This window comes from Copidosoma floridanum, unplaced genomic scaffold (assembly GCF_036245765.1).
Source record: "Copidosoma floridanum isolate Cflo_tuat_1 unplaced genomic scaffold, Cflo_Japanese_pri ptg000021l, whole genome shotgun sequence".
Taxonomy (NCBI): domain Eukaryota; kingdom Metazoa; phylum Arthropoda; class Insecta; order Hymenoptera; family Encyrtidae; genus Copidosoma; species Copidosoma floridanum.
In genome coordinates, this window is record NW_028321898.1 from 21,794,446 (window position 1) to 21,822,142 (window position 27,697).

The 27,697-nt window shown below is 44.3% G+C and overlaps 1 protein-coding gene across 1 annotated transcript; it reads left to right on the plus strand.

Moving 5' to 3' along the window:
- Window positions 1-750: 750 nt before the first annotated feature.
- LOC106641749 (uncharacterized) lies at window positions 751-27,690 on the plus strand. The gene is made up of 12 exons (XM_089594789.1): window positions 751-992; window positions 14,823-14,987; window positions 15,700-16,226; window positions 16,305-16,608; window positions 17,346-17,627; window positions 20,365-20,697; window positions 21,482-21,721; window positions 21,822-21,982; window positions 22,632-23,210; window positions 24,166-24,594; window positions 24,711-24,974; window positions 27,343-27,690. Exons 2-12 carry the CDS (start codon window positions 14,904-14,906, stop codon window positions 27,524-27,526), a joined length of 3,387 nt encoding a protein of 1,128 aa, XP_089450915.1. The 5' UTR covers window positions 751-992; window positions 14,823-14,903; the 3' UTR covers window positions 27,527-27,690.
- Window positions 27,691-27,697: the final 7 nt, after the last annotated feature.

A 27,697-nucleotide genomic window follows, 5' to 3' on the forward strand; every position in this document is an offset into this window, starting at 1 on the left:
ATGGGGGCGAGGCTTGCCTGGCATAGTCATTTGGTACCCGATTTTCTTGTCCTCGGTGGATCGTTTAGGCAAATCTGCGCAAAACAAAAAAAATCGATCCGACGTCGGTGGTACATCACAAAAGAATGGGAGAAAAGCTCCGCTTGGAAGCTCACGCGTCCCGCGCTTTTTCGTCCGACCTACTTTGCGTCCGTCGCGTCTCTCGCCCTTCCATTGTTGAATGCAAAACAAAAGGCCCGCGTCTGCCAAAGTGGGGGCTCATACAGAGGCGTATGTATATACATATTCATATACTTATCAATATTTCCCTTGTCTTTTTTTAAATCCACACGAGCATCACCTACAGTCCCCCGATCCGTATCCACCTCTTCTTCGACAAATGAATACGCTTGGCTCCCCGAAAACCTAATCACACTGGCTATACTGGTAAACGACGTTCAAAAATGCCCCGACCCTCACAAGCTCGGAAAAATAGGGTGTCCATTGAACAACGGCAGCGTAATTCCCTTGAAGACCCCACGCCTCTGAATTTCCTCTTACTCTGTCACGATAAGAGCTCCCCGCCTATCGTCAAAGCTCTCGGCATACGTGCATGTAACTCGGAGGCGCAGGCGCGCGCGGCTCAGTCCATATAAGCTTCCCGTGGCGCTCGCAAGCTCCGTCAGTCGGCTCGGCGCTCTGCCTCCGTACGGAGCTTCTCCGCGCAATGCGTTTAGCCACGGAGTCTGGCACTTGGTAGTCCTCGCCGTACCTTCGACCCGCTGTACGTGTCACGTGGTTGGGAGCGCAGAGCTTTTTTTTGGGCCCATCTAGAGCCACGGGACCATGGGACCGTCCCGCTCGGCTGTGCAGCAGTTGAGCTCCGACGCTTCCAATGGCTCGGGCCAATAGACGGGATAGTGCCGTTGTTGTTTGTATAGTGATATAGTGGTGGTGGTGGTGGTGGTACGGTTGCCGTAGGTCATGGAGCCGACGGGGAGCTGACCCGCCACGTAAGTTCCGCTTGGTCGTCCTCTCACCCCCTGGGACCCTCCTGTACGTGCTATTTGTTTCTCCTCCGAGTGCCGAGTACAAATAGTTCAGTTGGTATATACACGGACTTTGTGGGCTTCGTGTACGGAACTGTGCGTGGTAAGGCATGGCTGGTTCGACTCACCGTCTGCCTGGGAAAACGGCGATGTCTGCTCGTTGAAATTAATTGCCCACAAAATTCGTAATAACATTTATACTTTATCGGAGCTTACTATTTTTTTTTTTTTTTCACAAAGTCGGCCGCTCTCCGCGTGGCTACTTTTTTCTGAGCACTGCTCTTGCATTCCACGTGAAATTATCGCCCAGCAAGAGAGTAGATTTGCCAAAACTCGAGGGCTTCTCGGTGGGGCAGCATCGACGGAACGAGTGCTTTTTTTCTTTCAGTCACCACGCGAGCGTGTCAAGTGGCAAAAGGGATCGTGGCACACATGTAGAAAGGTTGCATCCCCCTTTGGTGCCCACTCATATACCGTGCATCGCCGACCCTTGCTGGACAACAACAAACATCACGCGTACCTATCTATACCCGCGTACTCACGCCTCCCCCTTCGTGTTCTCTCGTGCACAGAGTCAAGATGCATGACGTATGATACACGCCGTACTCGTCATTTCGAAACGCGTGTGCCAGATAGACGAAACGGGGGACGCCGAGAGGTAGGGAGGGGTGTAAAAACAGCTCGCGCTCTCTCGCGTCTACCATTTCCTCCCTCCTCTCTCTCTCTCTCTCTCTGTGTGTTGGTACATGGATTTGTTTAACGAGGGGGTCTTAGCCCTATTCTCTCGACGTCGCGGGCGACCATCAGAGCTAAGTACATATATCTCTCTCTCTTTCTGGCGTGGGGATAATATGTGCTCTCGTACGGAAGGTTAAGGTCGTTTTGTACCTACTTTCGGGGGGGGGGCCCCTCTCCCTGACTAAAACTTTGCCTCCCTCTCGCACACCCGTGTGCACAGAGTTTGAAAAACCTCGCGATTGCATTTGAAGTACTTTTCATCGGTCCTTTTTCTTTGAGTAAACCAACCCTCCTCATCCGAATTCGCTCCACCAAAGCTCTCTCTTTCTCTCTCATAGCCCAACAAACGCTCGCACGAATTTTTTGCTCTTCTTCCAACTATTACTCGTTTTCCTCGTTTTCATCCCTTCTCGAGCCTTGCATCCCTTGAAGCACGAGAGCGCCCCTCCCCCCCGTCACCGACGGTCATAGTCCCCCTCCGCACACGGCAACCAGCCCCGTAAATTCTCTCCGGAAGAAAGAGAGGAGGAGCCGAGAATGCCAGTAGGTAGAGTAAGAAGAGGGTGAGCCGCGTGCGGGCCAGCCACCCTCGGCCGGGCGAGGTCGACTGGCGTTGGTTAGGCTTGGCTCTCGACTTATACGTATACATATATACACACACACCCTATGTAACGTGCACCCTGTGTGTACACACGTTATACGTATCCACCCCTGAGGGCGCGGGAAACACCGTGTGTGTACACACACACACATATAGCGACGAAAGGGGGGGGGAGGGGTGGCAGAGTGGAGGGCGCACGGGGTTCCACGTGTGTGTACAGCTAGTGCCAGTGTACACGGCGTGTGCTTCGTGTGTATATATTGTACGTGTATGGTATGTAGTTAGCGCGCGCTGGCTTCTCGGATCGATCGACTGCTCGATGCGCGCTATATATACTGGCTGCCGCCGTAGGTACTGTATGACACGGTGGAGGCGGCTGGACGCCTCTGGTGAGCCTATATGCAGCTGTAATAGACTGTTAAACTCACTGCAACTCTCCTTTTCCGGCATTTACTACCAATGGCTCGTGCACCATAGTTGGGGGGTGTGCGTGATTTTGGCATACATCTTTTTTTTTTTTTTCTTTTTTTTTTTCTTACTTTCTTCAACGAAAAGTTGCAAAGGCTAGAAAAGTTGAGGAGTTGGAATTGATCGGAGGGAGGAGAAAGAGCTTTGCTCTTGTTTACTCGGGCGCTCGAGAGAGAAATCAGGTCGAGCCATTCATTCAGCTTGTAGGACAGCAGTTATAGCCCGTGCTCCCTTTTATACATATACATGTATATATGTATACGTACATACGTGTGCCACCTAATTTCGATCGGTCTGATCGATGGATCGCCCCCCCCCCCCCCGTTTGGTTTGGAAAATGTTTTGTCAGGGTTTACTCCGAGGCCGGGTTGCTTGTATTTCCGGTTTCGATTTTCAAACGAGCTCTTTGGGTGCACATAAGAGGGAAATATAAGTAAACACGGGAAGAGTAGTCCATCGCCTTTTCCGCGCCTCTTCCATACATCCGCGGACACAATGGACCTTATTCATTTCTCTTTCGGTTGACGAGTGGATCTCCGTCGCGAGAACATATATTATCTATACCGGGAATCAATTTGTTTTTCCCTCCGTTGCTGCGAACAATTTCCACATCCATCTCGACTAGGGTACACCTAAAAAAAAAGAGGAGATGAAACATATTTCAGAAGAGTCCAACGCGATATCGAGCAAAGCCCAAAAGTTTCGGGGCCGGGCTTATCCGATTCCATTTCTCTCTTTCTTTCGCGGCGAGTTGCAGATTTACAAAAATTACCCATCTCCCTTTCAGTTGTACATGTATCCTCATCCGTTGGCTACACTTTGGCTCCAATGTAGCTCTCCATCCCAAGTTTTGGAAAAGTCTATACTTACACCCCAGCTCCGCGTTACAGTCCGAGCTCGGTGCAAGCGGAGCGAGAGTTCATCGACACACTCACCGTGCGATTGTTGTACGCGTGTACATATAAACTTTTGTCCGCGTGCGCCTGCATTATTCAGATAAAACACTATATATATATACGTATAGTTTATACGTATAGAGGTTGCTCTCCCTTGCGCACAATACACCTGGATTTGATTTCCGTGACCCGATTGAACATGTATACACATGGGTGTATTTTCGGCAGGCCTCTCTGTACACACGAGTTTTATCGATTCATCGCGCGCTTCTCCGAGCTCTAACACGTGCACTTTCAAGCGACGATGTATGATATTCGCTACTCTTTTTTTTTTTCTCCCTCTCGTGACAGTATAGCGGTTATTAACTGTAGGAGTGTCATCTAATGCAGATTGATTTGGGCAAATACCCCGACACTCCCCCCCCCCAACATATTTTGATTTCTAAGTGATGGAGAGGAGGGAAGTACCTTTGCGAGCATCAACACGTGGGTTTACTCGTTCGAGGTAACTTGTTGGCTTAAAAATGCGCACATCATGAGGACGACGATCGCTTGTTTTTCCATTGTCGTATCGTGTCATTGCCAGCTCCCCGCCGACCTACTTTCATATGCAGAGATGATCATACTCCCCGTATGTCTCCCTCATCCCTCGGTACATTTGATTATACGGTAATGAAACTGACGCGATTTCCAGCACGTCATTGCACACGAGTATACGAGAAGTTACGTATACACGCAGGTGCACTTCCGTGCGCCAGTAGGTCGTGTATGGAGTTTACGCAGAGTCACCGTTCGCGTGTGTTCAGCTTATACGCGCCGCGTTTGACTTTTGGACTTTGATTTTGGTTTTTCTTTGCAATCCATCCGCTCATAAATCGTTTGAGGGATAAAATGTTAAAGATCCGCGGGAAAACTCTTTTTTTGATCGCCAGCGACTCGCGATATCGATTTCCAAAACGAAAGTTTTCAAGGAGTCGTTAGGGCCGTTCCGACGTATTGCTCAAAGTACCTTCGATGCCGCGTATCAAGCGTTACTTTTTGCAAGTTTGCGAGTTTAAAAATAACTTTGGAGCCAGTTTATGTTTCCTCGGAACAAGGGCGCCTCGAATCGGGGCTCATGAATGGAGACGCTCGAGCGCTCACGTGCGACCTTACAGCCACATGTTTTTTTTTTTTTTTTTTTTTTTTTTTTTTTTTTCTTGTTAGTCGAATATAATCGCACATTGTGTCGTTAACTAAACCAACTCGAGTCTCAAATACTCTTTTTTTCTTCCTCGTCCGGAAAAAAGACGGGTTTTTAGAAATCCCTCACCAGCACTGGTACGTAATTCGTATAAGCTGTCGCGGTGGTTGCTCCGAATCTCAAGCACGTTTACTGCTGTACAACAGAGAGATATGAACATTTGAAAAGTCAACACCTGCTACTATGTATATATGCGTGTATCTATATACGTATAACCGTCAAAAAGTACCTTCAACTTTCGCATGCGAGCGAGGAAGTATGAAGGGAGAAAAAAAGAGGCGAGCTTTGGCAAGGAGGAGTAGGACGCGTATCGATGAGCATAAAGTGCTGGGATAAATCGGCGACCCAGAAGCGTTGGTCCCTCACTCGGTGCTGCCCGAACTTTACGGAGTTGGAAACCCGAGAAAAAAAATAAACACCGATATACGTATCGTTTCTTGCTAATGAATTTTTACGTGCTTGTAAGAATTATTTCGTCGTTAACACACGTGGTAGGCCTGCAAACTTGATTTCTCAAAGTATTTACGAAACGTTTTTTTTTTTTTTTTTTTTTCTTTTTATTTGAATTTCACGATTTGCCCAACCGTTTGGCCTTATTCCGCGGAAGAGTAAATGTCGCTCCTGTCCTCGAGAAATCACACGTAATTGTTCGGTAAAAATAGCACTGCGTGATTTTTTTAAACAACTCAAGGGGCGCAGAGAGATCTGGGACGTGGGCCGCTTTTATTATACTCGCGTAGCATGACGAGTTTTGAAGTGCAACGAAAAATGAAAGTTAATCTTAACTGACGACAATCATCTGTACTGTGATACAATTCAATAGCAAGTAACAATTTTTTTGTACACCGAAAGATGAAAATAAAAAAAACTATAGAGAAATTCCAGAAAAAATGACCATTCCGCACAATAAATCGAATGTAAGCTGGAAAAAACGGAGAAAGTTACAATTTTTAATTAGAAAAATTGTTGTTTTAACGATTAAAATTATAGTTGAAACAGTAAACCTTAAAAGGATCTTTTAATAAATTTTACTTTCCCTTGATAGAAATTTTTACTGTTCTAACCATAATTCTAACTGTTTAAACTATAATTTTATCTGTTCAAATAATCATGTTTTCCTTTTTTGCCAACTTGCATATCCGATTTACGGTGCAAAATGGTAATTTTTGCCGGAATTTCTCTGTAACTTTTATTATTATATTCTCTCAGTGTACAACAAAAATCACGGGATACTTTGTAAACACACACAAATGCACGCAAAGGGGCAGATCGGCAACCGTTTACAGGTTGGATTATACGACCTCGCACCGAGTGCCAAACGGGCGCCCCGTGACTTTGACTGCCTCACCAACTGGGCTTGTATATTTTTACGTTCTATAAAAGAACCGAGTGAAAAAAAAGGAGTCACTTAAACGATACAGGTTCAAGAGTCGTGTACGCGGAAGGGAGGGGGGTTGGGCAAGATTGCGCTGGTAAATTTAGCCGAGACCAGACGCCGACGTTGTGCGTACCAGAGCAAAAAACACACGTACGTATACATAACTCGAGTGCCATTCCTCTCTCTCTTTGCGTGTATCCACCAAGCTTTTTTTTTTTTTTTTTCCTTATCTCTCGCGTGCACGTGAATTTTCCTGCAACTCTTTCCTCCGTTGCGCAATCACGCGTATCTCCGAAGACGCCTCTTTGATCTTCTGATACGAGTACGCATGTGACGCAGGTGGACTCGTTCGATGCCAATTAGAATTTTCTCTCCCCAACTATTCATTTCCGTTTGGCCGACACGCGTTGGAATTCAATCGGACGAAAAGTTTTGCTTCTCCCGCGTTCGTCCCAAAGTTCGTTAGGTGACCCGATTTTTCCACACTGTATAAGCATCGGTGCACAAAATCCCGAGTACGTCACCTAAAACACGATTTCCAACCTGTGTCTATATGTGTATATATGCATAGGTGTACCTGTTAGGCGATACATATTACGTATTCCGAAAGCGCCTCGAGTGGTTTAGTTTTAATAGCCCCGAGGAGCGGAGAATTTAAATTTAAAATAAGTATATAGGTATCCCTCGTTGTTCCAGATTTCACCGGTAAACGTCTTTATACGCTGGATAAAAAAAGCTCCTTTTTTTTTTTTACTAAAGTACTACGAAAACTGTAAATATAAGTAATTGGTTACGTGAAATCTTTCTTTAAAAAAGGACAAATCGGCACCATCAGCACCCAATCGATCAAAGGCTGATGGCCAAAAGTGCTCCCTCTGCAATTGATGGTCCGGTGCATGCGGTAATTAGTCCTCCCTCGGCTCACCTTCAAAAGCATTGTTATTCTTTGCTCTCGAAAATATGCACTTACAAGGTACATATATTTATTACCACTGGAGCAATCAACGGATGAGTTTTCATTTCGTGCTAATAAATTTTCCCTTATTCCCCGCAAAGGTCGGTATATACCATGTATAAACGACCGCATATACACGGCAAAAAGGAGACAAGCTCTTCCCCGACGCATCCTTTGACTCTTCCATCCTCGGGTGGAGCCGCGTAACTCAAAGCTCGGTCTGTTTGCCGCGAAGACGAGAAAAAAAAGGGAAGGAAAAGAAGAGCTTCCTGCAAAACGCCAACCTCTTTTGCTTCCCCATATACACGCAGTTTTACGCTGGATTATGAAAAGTAGTTGCTAACCGGGCCCTCGCTATTTCTTTTCCTTTTCTCGCTACGCCACCGCAAGTATACATAATATGTACGCATGTACACGTCGATACGCACGTGTACACTCGCAAGCGCGAGTGTGGGTGTGAAAGCACTTTGGCGAGCTTAAATTGTTTGAGAGCGTTTTTCAAGGAGGAGGAGGAGGATATCACTCGATTATTTTCTAAGCTCTTTTGCGCGTGTACGTATACGTACAAGCATCCGAGAAAACATTTCTGCTTCCAAAGACTTGCGTTGCCGAGGATTTCATTTTGTTGTTTTTACTCTGCCGGCTTAATTTTAACACCTGCACAGTTGGGTAGCGCTTATTTGTGAGAATCAGAGAGTTTGCCTCCGCAACAACTCCGATGCCAAGTTTAGTCTCGAAGTTATCGTCGCGCGTCAAAGTCGAGCACGTAATTGCACGTCGAGTTGCGGAGTTGTCTAGATATATATGCGTTTTCGGCGGTGCTGTCTGACTGATGTGTTTGTGCCGCGGTGATTACGCAAAGCGTCAGTGTGTATCTACCATTTCTGTTGAATAATATTCGGTGCATTGGTTGAAAAAAAAAAGAAAGAAAAAGGGAAGGCGTCACCTAAAAGCCTCGCATGTATATTGTACAGCAGCAAAAAGGGCAAAAAAAAAACCCCGCCTCTCCGACAATGCTAATGACCAGCACAGCCCCAGAAAGAAGAGCTTACAGCCGGGAACAAACAAAAAAAAAAAAGTCACGGAACAACGAGCTACGATGTCTCTCAGCTTCGAGGAAAGGGCGGGGGGGTCAGGTTAACGAGCGGCATGTTTTAAACGGGCATAAATCGATCCGACGTCGCGCCGCGTGTATACCCGTCGGAGCGGAAATTCGCTCACCCTTCCGGCTTACACCGGCGATTTCTTCTTTTTTTTCCCCCTTTCGTTTCGAAGCAGATGCGCTTTTGGTACACGACGAGCCTTTTCTTTCGACAGACGCGTGTATGGACATGTGGATTCAATCACACCCACGCAGCTTTGATTCATCGTGTTTTTTCTCTTCTTCTTCCGTTACTTTATCTCGAGCAGCTTATTTTTGGCTGCTCTTTTTCTTTTGCTTTGGACATTAACCGCAACTACATCTTTGCGAATTTACTTACGAAGGAGTTTTTTGCTTCTCAAGACAATGCTTTTTATACTGCTATGGGGGTTTTTTTAGGAACGCGCAATTGTCAATTTCCGTGGTGCAATCGGTGAAAAATCACGGCTCGTACATGAGAATGCGAGTGGTTCGAAACTTGTGCTACACCACAAAAAGTTCCAGAGCCACTAAACAGTGCCGGTTGAAAATATACTCGTATGACGTTAAATACTAATTGATGAAACATAAACCAGTTACATTGAGTTCTTCAAGGATATTTTTACCACTATTTTTAACAATATAATGATGAGAAAGCCGCGCATCGTCATCGACACATGCACGTTTTTTTGCAAAACCTCAACTGTAGTTGTATTATTGTTCAAAAGCTGTAAATGTCAACGAAACCAAGCACAGCCGTCTCGGCGCAAACAGTTCAAGTCCACATTTTTTATTGAGCGAAGGAGCACATTGCCCCGTGAAAATAATCGATCTCACCACTGGCCAGCTAAAATATTCAAGTCATGCCTCGGCTGCATGTACGACGCTCCACTATACATGTTATCTCACCTATACCCTATTAATAGAAATGACTTATTAGCCCGCGGTGCAAGCTCTTTCCGATACGTATATGTACTTATACGCGTTGTAAACTCTATCTGCAGTCGTTTGTTTATGGCGAAAGTAATGTAATACTTCGTGCGCCCACTATTGGACACTATGTATAAAGGTCTTTTGTGCAAGAGATGAAAGGGCCCCGAGTCGAACGAGCTCGGATGTACTCTGTGGTCCGGAACGAAAAAGCTCGCGCTCCGAGCAAAGGGCGTTGGGTGCCGTTCGACGAACCAAGTACACGCCAAGAGGAGCAAGACGCGGCTATTTTTAACAAACAGGCGATCGCGTCGCGTGTATGATCGAGCCCTTCACCGGGTAAAAGACCCTTAGGAGATCGGATGTAAGACCTTCGATACTTCAAAAGGCCGTCCATTCTTGTATACCGTTTCGAGGGATGAGCTTGTACATTTTTCATGATCGTAAAGTCGGAGGGGGATGACTGACCGTGTAGATCGCGATGGAGGTCGATTTTCCCACTTCCTCGAACTTCTCTGGCGTCACGTGTAGAAGTAAGAGGAGAAAAGAAAGAAAAAGGACCTACACACATGCCGCGCCGTGGAGGTAATCGAGTTGTGGGGGATTACGTATGGGATGCTTTCAAGGCGTTGATGGGATTTCACCGAGTGTACCGATGATAATGTAATAACGCACCCCCTCAACCCTTGTCGTGTATACCGTTGCGGTGTACCAAGTGCTCGATCGACCGATTTCGTTGTACCGACCGGTAGACGTGACACTTTGTGCCTCCCCACACGCATTAGCCACCCGTCCAATTTATATACATATACTCGATTGTTTACTCGTTTCTCGTTATTGGAGAGAGTGGCCCATCGCTCCCAGAAGTTAAAACTCGATTGTATACGGGTGATGAAAAGTAAAAGGGGGCCCTTGGCTTCCAAGTTCGCGCGAGACGTGTGCTTTGGTCACAGCCGTGGTGAAATATATTCATCGCGCGCTAAAAAAGCACGCCGCATCCTCGGCTCATAATCGAAGGAAAAAACACACGCCACGCAATTGTCAAAGACGAGATTGTCGCGTGTCTGCACGTGTGCTTACATACATGTACTTACCGAGGGATTTTGCAAAATCCATTTTCGCAAGACCATCTACGCGCACGACAAATGCAAACACACACGTACCCAGGAATGCCTGGTTTTCCACTCTCCTTTTCCTCCTCCCTCGTAGGCATATATACGCACACGAACGCGGGAGCTGCTCTAAAGCCTATACTCCCTTATTTCACAAAAGCCTCTGTGTAGGCATTGCGGTTCATTTGTACACGTATACGTGTATGACGTGGTTGGGTGTGTGTATATACGCATACTACAAAGAAATCAGGTTTGCTCTGCTGCTGCAGTGCCGATGACACTTTGATGCCATCGTGGTGGTGTATATATATGCTGTATCCCAGAGGCCATTGCATGTATACCCATTTGGCTGCTGGCCCCTGGAAATTTATCACTCGAACGTCGTACTAGTACTTACGTACATGCATATTTTGTTACCTGTGTTTCTTTTACCTATATACGTTCGATATATGTGTGTACATTTGTGTGGGTAAGGGTTTCATCCATACAATCCGTCCACGTGTATACTTGATACAACTACCATCTACTAATCTCTGTCAACATCGAGTATAAACTAAGTAAGAGGACTTTGAGCTCGTATACACGTAATGGCATAAAGTACAATTACTGTACAGGAGTACTTTTTTTTTTTTTTTTTTTTTTTTTTGTGGTAAACGTCATGCACCCCTACGAGAATGTTGTCACTCGTCTTACCAAAAATTCCCATCGCAACCAAAGTCTCATCCCAATAGTCATATAGTCCCCTAGAAACGTAAATTCGCTCCGTGCAGCAATCTGAAACAGTGCCACCTGCATGGGTAATTAACGGCATTAACGGACCTCTTACAACTAAGTTGAGTTTTTTTAAGTGTTGTTAATAGGTTTCGAGCCAACAGTAATTATTTCACTGCTTTGTGCTGAAAAGAAGTACATGTGCTTTAATGAGTATACGTATGAACAATTTTTCCCGTTGGTGGCGCTGTTTCAAAGTGTTGCACGGAGCGAATACGTGATTTTCTCTCCACGGGCTCGTGAAATAAGTAGTTACGCGCACCAGCAACGAGGCGATGGCCAGAGGGTTCGCATGCATGGGCGGGAGGGATGGGAATTAAAAAATAACTCGGCTATCATGCAGCGATTCAGGCCCGCAGCCGAGTGGGGCTTGACCTACATTTTATCTCCCTTAGCCGTAACGTACACGGAACTTAATTATCTGCTGATCCAAAAACAAACACAAAATACGCTTATGTCATACTTGGATCTGGAATCTACTCTCTTACTACCCCAAAGTTTTTTCAAAAATACCATTACGCGTACTTATGTAAGGGGGGTTACTTTGATTAATCAACTGTGGTAGAGAAAAGGAAAAGCTTTCCACCGCAACGAAACAAAACTTGCGGTATTTTTCGAGCCACGCGTGAAACGGCATACACCCGACGTAAATGTTTCGGGTCGAGCTCTGCTACGCGCGCGTGGCTCCTTAATGTACTTAATTGACGTTAATTAGCCCGGGATGTACCGCGGTGGGGTGGTTGTTGTTGTTGTTGCGAGTAGGTGTATAATTAATAGCGCGGGGGAGGGGGAGAGCCATTAGCATGTAATTTCAGACGAAACTCTATTAAAGTGCTTGTGTCTGGTTAATGTGACGATTTTCATCACCTTTTCGATTAAATTAACAACGTCATTTGTGCCAAAAAAGCGAAAAAAAGGAACGGAAAAGTAACCGCGCTCGCAAGGAGCTTTTTGTGCATCGTTGTTTTATTCAGTGGGAGATAAATTAATAATCCATCTCGTTTATGAAAAAAATATTCGAGCCCCGCCGAGTCCTCTCTCGCCTTTATTTTTACATACAATCGTATAGGTACAGCTAATTGGAAAATCGAATTTGCAGAGATGCCGCTGGTTTTAAGGTCACTAGGTGAGCGAGTGAAGATAAGCGCGCGGAAGCTCTCCGGATTTTCAAGGTGGCTCCTTTGACGCTTTCCTCCCCCCTCGAATGGATTTTCAGGGCTAACATACTCGGCTCCCCCCCTTTGAACGTCTCAATTTTTTTCTTCTCCTCCACCTCCTCCCTCTGCACTTACGAATGCCTCTTTGGTCGACCGAGCCGCGGCGCAAAAATCAAACTCCGATGTAACTCAAACTCCTTATAACTTTAAAAGACGCGAATTGAAGCCATAGAGCGACACTATGTCCTTTCTTTCCCTCCCCAGCGACCCCCGTCGCTGTTTAATATTTTTGCCGGCGGCGCGAAAAGTGACGTTAATTAAATACACGCCCATCCCTCTCTCTCTGGGGGGATGGTTAAAAACTTTCCAATTAACATAATTAAAAACGAAGTTAGCAGTTCCTCGGGAGGGGAGAAAAGGAAAGAACTTTGTTGGCCCAGCGAGGGAGAAATAAGGCACATACACACGGGAACTGGTTCAATACACCCGCGCGCACGGATTACTTTACTCCGGCTCTGTGGAATTTCTATTCTTTTTTCGGTAGGAGTTTTGCGAAATTCGTGGCGATTTCTTTATCCTCGTGCGGTGAATGATATATGTAACTTCTCCCTCGATGAGCAACAACGAAAATCACCGAGATCGGGTAATTTGGAAAACTTCACTACCCCCCCCTGTTCTCCCTCTTCCACAAACACACGAGAGCTTTACAATGTGCATCAGCCATAGCACACGCGTGTTTGCGCGGCTATTGATTTCAAGAGCGGGTCACGTGACCGGCCGCATTTTGGCGTACAGCCTATATTGCCCCTGAAAACACATCGAATCGGCAAATACTCTCCGTGTTCGGGGAAAAAATATTTACAGATGCAAAACCGGGGGGGAAAAAAAGAAGCTCGAGTGCGCGTGAAAAATGTAACCCTTGGATTAATACCTATATACATGCTCTGCTGATAAATCGAAAAGCCTAAAGGGGAAGGTAATATGTTATACCATCGAGTGAGCGAGGGGTGATGACAGTATGTATGACGCGAGGGAGGAAAATATGGGGAAAATCCGATCGTTTTTCCCCAAAGGGGGGGGGGAGATGATGGAGAAGGTGCGACCGTTACAAACGAGCAGCTAAACGCTCCGGCCTTCGCGACACGATGCACGTTAATTATTGCGCGTGTCGTATAAGTATACCTGTACACACGTGTGTATACAACGTACATCGAAGAGCGATCGGATGGATTAGCGGTTGTATGGCGTACATTATATATAATCAATGGTTTTTTCCTTTCGCGCTGCCGTGTGACACGCGCCGATGGCTGGTATGTATATAATATACTGTATGGCTCGCTGGTGCAAAATGACCTAGTTTGTAAACGAGTGATGACGCGTACCTCAGTTACAGTGATTACGAGACTTTGCCGTTGGTGGATCATGTACACTTGTTTTTTTTTTTTCCACGTTGGTGAACAAAAAAAAGAAAATGTCATGATTCTATCTCTGATTTGCTTGTACATTGGAGTTGGAGGACGTGATTTTGTCTCGGTACAGGCAACCAATAAAAAAAATATCGACGGTCCGAATGAACCTAATTATTTCATCCTTACGGGGTAATTTTCATTTTCTTTTTCAAAAAATAACGTCATATTGGATTACGAAGCCTATGAATGGCGACTCTGCCAACGAAACGAGGGAGTGCATTTTTTTTTTTTTTTTCTTTTTTCACTCGCGACTCTCCACAGTAAAAAATCGATGGGATTTTAAAACAAAAGGTTCCTCTGTTTGACTTGGCCGGTTCTCGAGCGAAGAGCCAAGGAAGAGAAAAAGGACCAACTTTCGCGAGAAGAATTTTTCAAGAAAAGAAAACTTCCCCGGAGTTTTGGACAATTAGTCACTCGCGGCAGGTCTAATGGAGTGCGGGTAGTCCTCAAAATGAACAGCCACGGCCCTTTGGCGACTCACAAATATAAAACATGCTCAGTGCAATGCGACGGTACATCCGAAAATTGCCATCTCGAGGGTGGTTTTCCCACTCGGCCTTCGGAGCGTTTTCGCGAGCGTCGGCAGTTTTCGACGATCGATCTACATCTCGCCACCACCAGCTGCAACTACTACCTCGGCACACATTTTTCAAGTAAAACCCGCGCGCGTGTATTGATTTCGAGTTTACGCCGGAGAGTCTTTGCATTTTCGAGAGAGTTGACATCAGGGAAAAGCTCGATACGAACATTTGGTCTCGCTACTTTTTCCAGCTCCTCTCGAGGACGGGAAATAAACGTTCATTCTTCCTGTAGGCCCTGTATTTCAATCTATACCACTTTCCCCCTCGGCAAGAAGGGAAAATAAATGAAAGGAATGACACGGTTTCTTCCCTCTTCCCCCCCGAAAAAAGTGTACCAAAAGTAGCAGTATCTCACACTGGTTTTCCCTTCCGTAGCCAAGGTAAGGAGAAGAAGAAGAAGAAGAAGAAGAAGGAGGAGCGGCAGTAGGCAGAGCCAGAGCAGCAGAGGCGGGCAAAATGGCTTCGGGCTTCCCGAGCGCTCATCGGAGGAAGCTTGGACCGGCGCCGATCGCATCGTTCGAGGACCTCTCCGATGAGAACGTGAGTCCATCTCGTACACCTTTCATTCTCCGCTCCCCCATTTTTTCTTTTTTTTTTTTCCCCACCCCATCAGCTCCCTTTTTTTTCGTCCCAAGCTCCGTGAACCAGATATATAAATATATAACACATTTGTTACCTATACGAAGTTTTTTTTTTTTTTCCTACCCTGCTACGACACGGGATTCATGGTGCGCCCCACTTACGTGATTGACAAAGTCGTTTCGGGTATTACCTCTCGCTCTTGCAAAATCAGACAGTAAAAGCAAAAGTAACGGCTCAGCGACAAAATTGTTTTTTTCAAGTTGGCTTTTCAACTGCAGTTACACTCTTTTTCCTCTAAAAACTTTTCTCACCGAAGAGCACGAATCGGCCTTTACGGAGATTCAGTCAGTTTTTACAATCACGCGTACATATATATAAAATATACTGTCAAACATCCGCAATAACAAGTGATTTCTCATCGGACGACGAAATAATAACGTAACGACACGAGGATAAAGACTCGCCTATACACTTGATACCCTTGGGATTGCGCGACGGGATGGAAAATCCTTGATTCGTCGCGTATACCGTTTTCGCGCTATAATTATCATCGTCACGCGGACGTCAACACGTATAAATTACACCTTGATGTATATAAAAAAAAAAAAAAAAGCGTACGTGCCAGAGTCACTCTGTTCCCCCTAAACGTACATGACACACGCATTGGCAGGGCGGCGAGCCGGTGTCCCGGATGCCGGGTATCCTCGAGGTGGCCACCCCGGCGGGTTCGCTCAAAACCCCGAGCACACCGCGGATCGACATTAGCCGCGCGAGCAGCTCGTCCCACCACGAGGAGGACAGCAACTCCCGGGAGTCGACCCCCGAGAAGGAGCTCCTCGCCGGTAACGGCCCCCCCGAGGGCTGCAAGCTCCAGTTGGGCTACAAGGAGGACGCGGCCGACCTGCGCTCCTCCACCGAGGAGCTCGACCTCCACGACCCCGTGCACGAGCAGGACCTACGCCGCGAGTCCAAGAAACCGAGGAGGCGGGCCCACAGGGACCTCCACGACGGAACCCAGTCCGAGTACGGGGTGAGCATAAGGCTCCAGCAGTCGGAGCGCGAGAGGAAGGACAGCAACTGCAGCGAGATCATACTGCTCAACATAAGCGGCCGCACCTCGAGGCTTTCATCGGTCGGTAGCCAGGGCTCGGGCGTCTCGGCGGGCGGCCTCTCCGCCGTCTCGGCCACGTCCTCCAGGTATATACGCGTCCTCCTCTCCCTATACACTGGTATATACCAATGAGCCTCTATTGTCATATACTTGGTGGTGGGCAGGTCGCCGAGTCCGCACAAGTGTTTGCTCGAGACGTCGTTTTGCGGGAGCGTGTCGGCGCTGGATGCGACCCTCATCGAATCCTCCAAGCTGGAGACGGACGACCTGGCGAGGGTTCTGCTGGAGCGCGAGGAGGACTCGACCCGGGCCCTCATACCCGAGAGCGTGCGCGTGCCCATTGTCGGGGGTAACATCAAGCCCGACCCGCTGGACATGCCCAGGAGGCGGGGCCGGGAGGAGCGCAAGGAGGCCTTCAAGCGCGAGGTCGAGATCACCAAGAGGGTCCTCAAGCGGGTCAACATCGAGGTGAGCCGGAAAAAAAGGGCTGCGTCTCGGGACTGAAGTCTTGTACCGCTATATATGAGTTGAAAAAAAAAGAAAATTAATTTTGTCGATCCAAACGCGCGTTTATTTGGGCTGTAACTTCACAAAAGGGGTGGTCGAAGGACAAATAATTAATTGACCCAAGTACTTGATGAGTACGAAATTCTCGTTTTCACCGGGACAACGTTGGATTGTCTTTGCCTCGCTAACATTACAACAGGAATCGTATACAATTTACCGCAATTTGAGTGCAAACAAGAAATATTTATTCACATTCATTCGAAAATCTAATGGTACATCAATTTGAATCAAATTGATTTATTTGTATAACGTGGGGGTAAATGAGAGTATTATTGTGGGTTTTTTTTTTTTTTTTTAATGTCGAGCTTTAAACGTTTATCTAAGAAATCATTTGTGATATACTTTGTAATGCAAACGTAAAGTTTTAAACGTTATTTTGGAACTAAAGTTCGATGAACTAGATACTCCACACAACTTAATTTACTGATTTCAAGTGTTTAAATTCATCAAAATAAGTGCTTTATTTAAGAGTTCCGCAATAAGAACTGGAGCAACCGCAACAATACCCTCGCTTACCCTTACGAGTGTTCGAGTGATTAAACAACAGTTATTTATTTTGTTCGAATGAATCTTTGAATTGACGAAACTTAGTTTTTTTTTGTTTTTCTGTCGTAAAATGCGTGTCTCGATGCCCACAGGTGCCGGTAATAAAGTTGCCGAAGGACGGGGAGGAGGGCTCGACGCCAAAGTTCGGGGACGTGCAGAAGCCCGCGACGCTGGACTTGAACGAGCGTCGCAAGCGTAGCCCGAGCTCGAGCGCGTCTTCGAGGCCGGGGAGTGCGGCTGCAGCGGCCGGCGGGTCCGGCCTCGACACCACCCCCAAGCTCCAGAGGCACCAGAAAATACGCGACCTCGAGGGCTCCAGGACACCGAGTCCGTCTTCCGTCTCGCGCAAGAGTAGCTTTGCTTCCCTCTTCAAGGTATAGATGCCACGATACATACATACATACGTTTTATATTACTATGTATACCTTGTTTTTCACTCTGTGGCCGCGTTTCGTCGCAATGTACGAGTCGCTACTGTGGTATACCATTTCGGCTGTTGGAACTTTGCAACCTGAAATATTTATTCGTACATCAATGATTGAGTATTTATTTTTATACTCCCATGCCAATTGAGGGAATTTGAGAAGTATATATTTTGGTTAACGGTGATTAAACCTGTCGAAAAAGTAACACAAGGTTTTTGATTTCTTTCAAAAATAGCGTGGCGCTTTGTAGACTTGTACTTATAGAGATCGAGTGGAGTTTTAAATATTTATAACACGTGGTGGAGTAGACGTGTGCAGAAAGTAGTAGTTTTTTTTTTTTTTTCAGTGAAAAACCCATGTAATTTTTTCGAGCGAAAATAGTTACATCACCACGCATGATTGTAAAGGTAGATTTATCAATGCTGAAAGAGAATATATATTAATAGTATTTTTTTTTTTGCAAGCAACGTGGTTATTCAAATTGAAAATTATTTTTAAAATGTTTTGAATTTATTCCATTTTCATAATATAGAGGGTGCGTGGAAATTAATAATTTTTTTCCATTAATATGTAAAAACTACAAGGCGAATCAGCTATAAGCTCATACAATGAATAATAGATACAAGAATAGTTAAAAGTGTGTTGGCCTAATTTTTCAATTGATTTTTTTTTTTTTCGTACGTTTAAGGCATTTAAATGTCGATGACCACTATTCGTATTTTTAAAATAACGTTTTTATTTCATTAAAACATTCTTAATATATTTTTTTATTATATTTTAAATTGGTATTTTGTTATTGGATTACAATCGTTACGATACAAATATTTCACGATATTTTTTATAAAAAATGTAAAAAATATTTTTAAATTTATATTACGAAAAAAACAGGTGTCAAGGTTTAATGTCAACAGATTTATGTATGGATAATAACTTTGCATTAGTTGTCAATTAAACGTTTAGGGTGCCGAATTGCTTTGGTTGTTTATATTTTGTGCTCGATCAAAACCACCAACTATTTCGATGACAATGTATGAAATAACTAATCTCTTAAATAAACACGAAACAATGTAACCATGTCAATTTAATTAAATAAATGATATAAAAAGTAGAAAACCCCCAAAAATAAAAGTTTAAATTTGATTTCATAAGGTAAGATGTTCAAATTCGCTTGCTTATCAGGTGTACAAGTTGAACGCTCTCACCCAGCCATCGAAAACTTTTTTCATCAGCTATAATAGGAGAGTGTCTCGCTCGAGTACTCGAAGCAAACTTTGACCAAATTAAAGGGTGCAATTTTACATTAATGTTGATAATTTCAAGCTACACCGCAGGAATGTCGTTACAATAAACGTTAATTCTTTCGAGCACGTTTCGACCGCCGAAATTTGGGAAGGATTTGTTTCCCGTCGTTGAAGTACTCTTTTGAGTGAAGGGTAACCCGCTTGAAACTTCAAAATTAAGTATATACATTTTCCTAAGTATTAATTGTGTAGCCCACGATGGAAAAAAAAAAAAAATCATTGTTCACGACATTCACAATCATTTTTTGCTTGTCAAGGAACACTGTTGGAATTACATCAACTTTTATATCGTTGAAAACAGTTTTAGATGTGTCTAATGATTTTCCGTTAACTTGGAGATAAATCAACTTTACGAAATCGTTGCATATAGGACACAGCTCAATTTTTCTTAAACTGCCAGTATTAATTCAATAACCGTTGGTGTGTATTACTTAACATTTGTGATTTTAAAACGAAAAATGGGTGAATTTTTTTTTAAGCGAAAACACTCTGCTATCATTATTTAAAACGTTCGACACAACAAAACGTGATGATTCCAAATAATACCTCGAAAATATCGCTTGATACCTTTGATTACGTAAGGACTAATCAAAATGCTCTCACCACGCACAGCATTATTGTGTACAATTTGTGTTAAAGTGTCGATGGTAATGTGTTTTAGTAAATGTGTGCATAGAAGTAAAAAAAAAAAGTGTTTAAATTTTCAATCTACTCGCGTATCAAATTTTACGCAAAAGTTTGTATGGAGTGAAAATTTAAACACACGATTGCGACTGACAAGTTTCGGGGGAAGAATTCATCAGCAATCAGCTCGAATTGCCCACTTTTTAAAATTTCTAAAAAAAATCTGGCAAACACGTAGAATACACACATGTAGGTACTTGTAGCGTGCACAACACACCCCACATTTCACGTGTTGATCAACGTATAATTATTTTTCATAGGCCAATGTACTTACCATTAAACATTTCACTTTCATAGTTAACGTGACGTTGGCGCATCATAAATTTCAAACACACCGGTAGTGGTCGTATCATGCAAATGCCTCTTTAGCATAATCATTTTAGACGTAAGTTTAGCTGCACGTGGCACCCACACGTATACACAACGTACATATTGTTAGCGCCGATCGATGGCAATTGAGCAATTACGAGACCAGACCGTAAAAGAGACTTTTCGCCGTCCAAAGATCGATTCCGCGATTAAAGCTTCGCCAACACACAAGTTTCGACTCATTGCCCGATTTGAATTTGCAATCAGTTTGCCGGATCAACCGGTTAACTTTTGAAATTTACGCTCCACTTGAATTCTTCCCCTGGAAACACGCGAGCTTGGGTGAAAAAAAAACAACAGATGATCCTAACGAGATTGAAATTGAAAAAAAGGGTCGAGGTGACGCGGCGAGCATCCAGAGCCAGGAGTCGCCGACGACGACGTGCTCGAGGCGCACGAGTCTCGCGAGCAAACTCAAGGACACTGCCGAGAGCCTGCGGAGTCGTTCCAAGAGCCGCGAGCGCCCGGGCTCGGGTGAAAAGTCCCCGGGTGGTAGGAGGTCCGGCTCCGGGGGTATGTTTTCCTCGACCCTGAGCCTCTTCAGGAAGCGCGAGCGCAAAAAGAGCGGCTGCGACATCAGCTTGACGGACCAGCTCGACGCCGAGGCTCACGCGGCCCTCGACAGCATTGGACACGCCGACTACAGCTACCAGATGCACCAGACTGTACGTACACGTATACTCGTTTTATTTTATTTTTTTTTACTTATTATTATTACCTACCCAGTACATATTATGGTACATGATTGACTAACTACTACACTGTAAATCCAAGTGTGTTAAAGTCCACGTTGAAGGTGTGTAAGTGTAGTTGAAATTTTTATTTTTCATAAAATATATTGTGGTGGTGTGGATGATAATTTTAAGGACAACCAAAGCTATGGTGCACCAAAGTGGTTAACTAATTTCACTTAACTGGACATATTTGAATGAGAAAAATCAATGTAGGAATGGTGTGGAATAAAAAAACTTGTCCGTCACTGATTTAACTCGCCCACAAATGTGTAAGGTTCGCGACAGGAATGGTTTACTCTCTACAGCCTTCTCATATCAATCGTTAACGAATCAAATATTTTAGTTTAATAGAATAGGTGCAACAGTTTCTAAAGCATCGATTCAGTTTTTTTTTGAAACGTTTAACAAGACTATACTATAATGCATTTTATAAAAACGGAAATTTGTGTACTTCAACACACTTGGATTTTACAGTATACATTTGCGGTTCATACTCATTATTATTTTTTTTTTGTGAGTTTGAATTAAAATAATGCAAAATAATATGAAATGAAATAAAATATATAACGTAACATAATATACACATAAGCCTGAGAAGTTATTTCCGTATAAATTTAACGAACATTTGAATGACCATCGAGACTAATTGGTTCCAATGCAATTTCATCTGCAACGCATTCTTGGTGCATGATCTATAGGGATTGTTGTTTTCCAGCCGAGTCGCAAGGGCCAAAAGGAGGACGTGATATTCATAAGCCTGTACGGCGAGAACGACGAGTTCCGGAACCAGCCGGAGGAGCCGGAGAGCGAGAGCTTGGCGGTAACGCCGACGCCAACTCCGCAGCTCGAGAGCCCGGGCAAGGGCCGCGAGGACTCGTTCGACGCGTCCAGCCCCATGCAGACCTCGGTGAACATCGTTTGCACCGACGCCACCATCGAGCACCATCGAAGGACGGTAGGGGGGATTTTTTTTTTTTTTTTTTTTTCGCTCCCAAGTAGAACAAGCCGAGGTTTGGTCGGACGAGGGGTGGTGACCTCTGGCTGTGGGGTTTCAGAGAAGGAGCGAGAGGAGGCGCGAAGGCGTGAGGATCTCGTCGTCGTCGGGCGACAGCACCAAGATGCCCGAGAGCCTGTCCAGGGACTCGCACATCTGCAAGAGCGAGTCGAGGGACTCGAGGATCGCCCCTACCGACAGGAGGGACTCCGCGGTTGTTGGGTGAGCATTTCCATTCAACGGTCGCCGGATAAAAGCACTCGTCACGCGCGAATAAACACGATTTCATGGGGGACGCGGGTCCAGTTTGAGAGAAGCTAATATAAAAGTTTGGGCGCGCGCTTGGGGAAGCCTCTCCATTGTCTTCAGAGAGACTTTCTCGCGATCATCATGAAAGGCGGGAAAAAGTTTTCGCGCGTGGAATCACGAGAACTCGGACGACGAATCACTTTGTCTTTTTTCCTTCGACTTCCATACTAGCGAAATACATATACGATTGGCCATCTCGAGTGGTACAGTATAAGAGCCAGGGGGCAACAACCACTTGAATGACTTGGAGGGATTGTTTTGCAATGTACGTTTTAGTATATAAGCAAGTAGTTGTGATAAAGTTAGTACACAATAGTATAAGCAGCTACAACTGTGCAAAATGTAAATACGCTTGAGATAACAATTTGTGTTGAAATTGAAAAAAAGAAATCCGGTATCCCACGCACTCTTGTCGCAAATAGAAAAGTTACATAGATTTAAGTCAAGTATACTACAGTTTCTTCATCAGAACAGGTGGTTGAACAGCGAGGGACCGTCTCGTAGATTCAGTTCTAGGGTAAGGTATAATGGTGGGTGACGTGGTTGAACCGTTTGCCCCCAGGCAATCGTCGACAGAGACGCACGAGGAGATCGCAGCGCGAGGCGAGCACCGGCTGTCGACGAGCTCGTCGAGGGACTCGATCGGCCGTAGGCCCGAGGTCCCCAAGCCCAAGCGCAAGTCCCGTAGCTCCCGGCCCTTGTCCGCCCCGACGGAGCCGCCACCCCTGCCCCCGACCCAACAGCCAAAGACCGTTGGGATGAACGGGAAAGTGTCCTCGCGACCGCCGTCCATGGCACTGGCCACGACGGTGACGACGGTGACGACGACGACGACGAGCACTGGTGTGGTAGCGACGGGGGTGGATCTTGGGGTGCCGGACGCGGGGTTGGCGAAGGCGCCGAGCGTCGTGTCGGACCTCGACAGGAACAACAGCTCCGAGTCGGAGCGGGACTCGGAGATCGACTTTATCAGGAACAAGGCGAAGAAGGGGGTCGAGGAGCTGCCCGACGAGAGGAAGGGCCTCTGCTACGAGGAGAGCTTCGAGGAGGACCTGCCTTACGTGCCCACGACCCTGCCCATGGAGAAGAGCGTCGCCATCCCCATACTGCCCATCAAGCAGAGGCTCCACGAGGGCATGAGGTTACATTTTTTTTTTTTTTTTTTTTGTTTTTCACTAACGAGCGGCTGAATTCGTGCAAAACGTTGCGTCTTGCACCAATCTACAGCCAGAGCAAAAAGTGTTTTTCAGACAACAGAATTCAATTTTGATATCAATCTGTTACCATATCCAACTGAGTATTAGTATCAATATTCTTACACAGAATGGGAAATAACAAACGCTTTTTCACCCATTTTAAAGCGTTTTTCGATATTAAGAAATTGGTCAATACAAAAAAAATGTATTTTTACAAGATCTATAATTTCCGTGTGACACATTTTGTCCAAGAATATAATGCACAAACATTACATGACGTAAAATGATTTTTTGGCGATTCGTTAAGAAGGTACTTTGGGAGAAAAAATTTACGTTACAAAAAAGTTTTATTTTGATGAGCTCTACTTTTCTTGTATTTAACGTTTTGTTGTAGAATTTGAATTTATTTTTGTAACAGACAACAAACGTTTTTTCAAAACGTATAATACAAAAAAGTTGTGGTTCAACAAGATATACAACTGCGTCTTTGATCGCAGATGTGTGAAATATATGTAAAAGAAGTTACACCTGAAAAACTGGTTCTTTAGTCCAAAAAAGCTGTACTGAAAATGCCGTCAAAATTTCTCCTTCCGACGAAACTTGGTAAATTTTGAACCATCCGGTTATACATCCAACTTGAAGTTACGAACAAAACATCAGCTCATTTGGATTATAATTACTTGAGTTAGTTGATAAACATGATAATGTAAAAATACATACTTCCACACACACACACACACACACACACCGGGTGACCAACTCAGATCACCCTTGTATTAGTTTCCCATGAGAAGTAGACGATTAAAAAGTGGTTACGCACACTTTGCTCCGGTAAAATTGTTCGTGCCCAGCAACTCACGATCGAGCGGTGTTTAACCATCGGGTGGGGGGGTTTGTCAGGACGACGTCCATCGACAGGCCGCGCTCGACGACGCCCATCAACCCCCAGCTGCTGGACGAGTACATCCAGCACGCGCCCGAGGGCCAGCAGCGCCAGCAACGACGGCTCCAGAGTAAAATGCGGATCTCCCTGCCCCGCGAGGACAGCTTCAAGCTAAAGTCGCCCCACCGGCCGTCGACCCACAACACCTTCACCGAGTTCGCCGGCCGCGTGCCGGCCAGCAAGTCCGGCAACCAGACCATGTCGCCCAGCCCCCCTCCACCACTGCCTCCCAGAGCACCGACCACCGTCCTGACCCACCCGCGACACATGCAACAAGCCAGGCCGACCAATTGGATCAACTTCGAGGAGATACCGGAGAAGCGCAAAGCGCCCAAGCGCATACAGACCATACCCAGGCTCGAGGACGACTCGAAGCACGCCCACCTGCCACCCGGTGCTGCGGGTATCGTGGTATGGACACCCACTTAAATGCATTTTAATTCTCGATTGCTGCGTTATATTTATTTCTTGTGTTTTTCGTTTGGTGGGGAAAACAGGGGAGTAGCCAGTACAGCTACGTGCAGCCGGAGGAGTGTTGGTGCGAGTGCCACGAGGAGTCGAGGCGCGCCTCGTCGAGGAATCACCACCACCACCACCACCATCATCCGCCGGGGACGTCGTCTTCCTCGTCGCCGTGTTCTGTACAGGGTAGTCGTCGCGCCGACCTTCCGGCTGCGGAGGATAACGGTAGTAGTGGTAGTGGCGGGGCGTGTAACGGCGCCGGGGCTGTCAGCAACACGAACGGCGACAGGTCCAGCATCGTCAGGTAACCAAGCCCGCACGGATCTTGCCCATTTTTCACTGACGAACTATTACCATTCGACATTGTTGATTAACATTGTTGTACAATGTGTATATAAGTATACCCAGGGATGGCAAGTAGTGACTTGTACAAAAACAAAAGAGACTTTTCAAAACTAATCAAAACATATAATATTTCGTACCATCGGCGTACCATTGATGAATTGCCGTCCCTGATTATTACCTATACATATTTAATTATATTACACACACACACATTGTGTGTACGGCTATTGTGTATATTTTATTGATTGTCTAGCCGTGTGTAATACATTTGTTTTTTTTTTATTATTATTATTTCTATTATATTTTTATTAGTGCCTCTACACATGCGCACATACACACATACCTACGATTAATATCTTACTTTGATATACGTATATCATCACGTTTCGAGTTTATTTATATTTTTTTATAATCAAACTTGTGATCTTGATAAATTTATATTGCTGTGGGGTATTAACTTTTTTTCATCCTACTTTTTATGAATAACTACTCACGCTGGTAACTGTCAACAATAAAAATTAATACATTGTTTTTAACATTGCTACCTCTATATTGTACAAAAGAATTTTAGATGATTTTAAATTGAAATTATTAAAATTAAAAGTAATATTCGTTTTAAATAATATTTATTTCGGTTATTGTTCCCAAAAAAACAGAATCAACGAAAAAAAAGTTACGCACCTAGATGGACCTTGCAGGTGACATAATGTACACCAATCAGATTATTGTAATTTTTTAAATCATTATTCTAATAGACATCTTTTATTTGAATCTGTGCGAATAACGAAAACGTAAATGTACCGTTAAAAAATGAATAATGAATTTATTTTAGTCAAACTTTAATTTATCTATCATAAGTGTAGATGGACTTGAAAATTTTTTTAATTCAACACATTTATTATAGTGAATATCGTATGATACGTGGATTAAGGTCAAGATCGATAACACTGGATTAAAAACCCGTCTGTTTGCCATTTGACCCACGCAAATAAACAAAACTATTTTTAATTTTTCGATGTAATGTACAGAATTTTCGTGTTTTATATTATTGTGTACATTTTTTCCAGAGCCTTGTATAAATTCCTCAAGTATATTGTATTTTAATTATACATACTTACTCCAACCTTTTTAGGTAAAATAATGAAAATTTTTGTTATCGAAGTTGATATTTTAGTTTTATACATTATTACTTCAAAAGTAAAGCAACTGCAAAAAAATCAATACCGTAGACATAGAGATACACACGAAAGCTTGAAAGAAAATAGATAATTCACTCAAAGTAAACAATGCATCGATGCTTTTGTGACTAATCACCAAAAATTATTAATACAATTATTAGCTTTTTTGTTAAAAGTAAGCGCACGTACACAAACGTGTGGGTACTTTAACTAGTTATTACGATGAAATAATCAGTAAATTTTTTATGTTGCATGGAAAACTAGAGAGTCGTAAAAGTAACAAGGATATGTATCGCATGCATTGCATCCAAAAAACCAAGTATAAACATTTTGAAATATATATTTTTTGTAAGATATGATGTACCTATACCATTTGCAATCCAAAGTGAATTTGGCAATAAAACTTGAGGGATGTTCCAATAACGTGATAACAAAAACAAAAATGTTGATAAAAAAGAAAAAAAACAATGGACGCTCCGAGATAGAACCGTTGGACAGAAAAGTTGAAAAAAAATTCTTGACTGTGATTGTGTATACCTTTGTGATGGAAAAAAAAACATTTCAATAATAATAATAATCGGAAACAGTTTGCAAAAAAAAGAGATAGAGCACTTACAGCGTCGTAGCTTTGTCCCGTTGCGTATACACGTAACTAAAGGAGAACCTCATCTCTGTGTTGTAAGTAATCTACATAAAGTAATTTTTCTCATTAGAACCAAGAATCATTGTCATTCATCTTAGTGTATAGCATCACAGCAAATAAAAAAAAAAATAATAAATAATAATAAGCAGACTGTAATGGCTGTGAAAAAGCCGTAGTTGCATGAGCTTCTTTTCATCCAAACGAGTACATTGACTATATAGTTGGAGAGAAAAAAACAATTGTCATTGGCATTTCTTCTTTCATCAAAAGATCATAGTCAGTCAGACATCATTTCTCGAACATATACTTGTTATACGTAAATACAGTTAAACGGACGCCAACATTAGTACAAAAAGATGTTCTAACTGAAAAATGGAAAAGGTCCCTTGCCAAGTTTCACTTAAGCCCATTGTGGGTTCATTTTTTTTTAAATGGGGGGGGGGGGGTTCGAAGCTGGGGGCACGAACCTTTGGTGATCCAGTAGAAATCTGTTTCTGTACTTCCAGTGACAACAGCTCGCTCGAGGGCAGCTTGAGCGCGGATTACACGGGCACGCCCAGCGGCCAGCACCACTTGACCGTTACTACCGGGAGCAACGAAGGCACGAGGCCTTTCGCCATGGACCTCGACGTCAGCTCCAATCGGTCTAGCATCATATCCCAGGAGGAGACTGAAGACGAGCGCACTTAAGTGGCTTGGCTTTTTTTTTTTTTTTCTTTCTTTCACCGATCATCCTGAGACACGTTTGGAACGACTTTGGTTTTTGCTCAGTTAGAGGTGAGCCGTTTGCGTTCTGAACCGGATGATTCAATCGGGAAAACAGTTCTTTTATCGTGCAAACAGAGAGGCCGAAGGATCCGA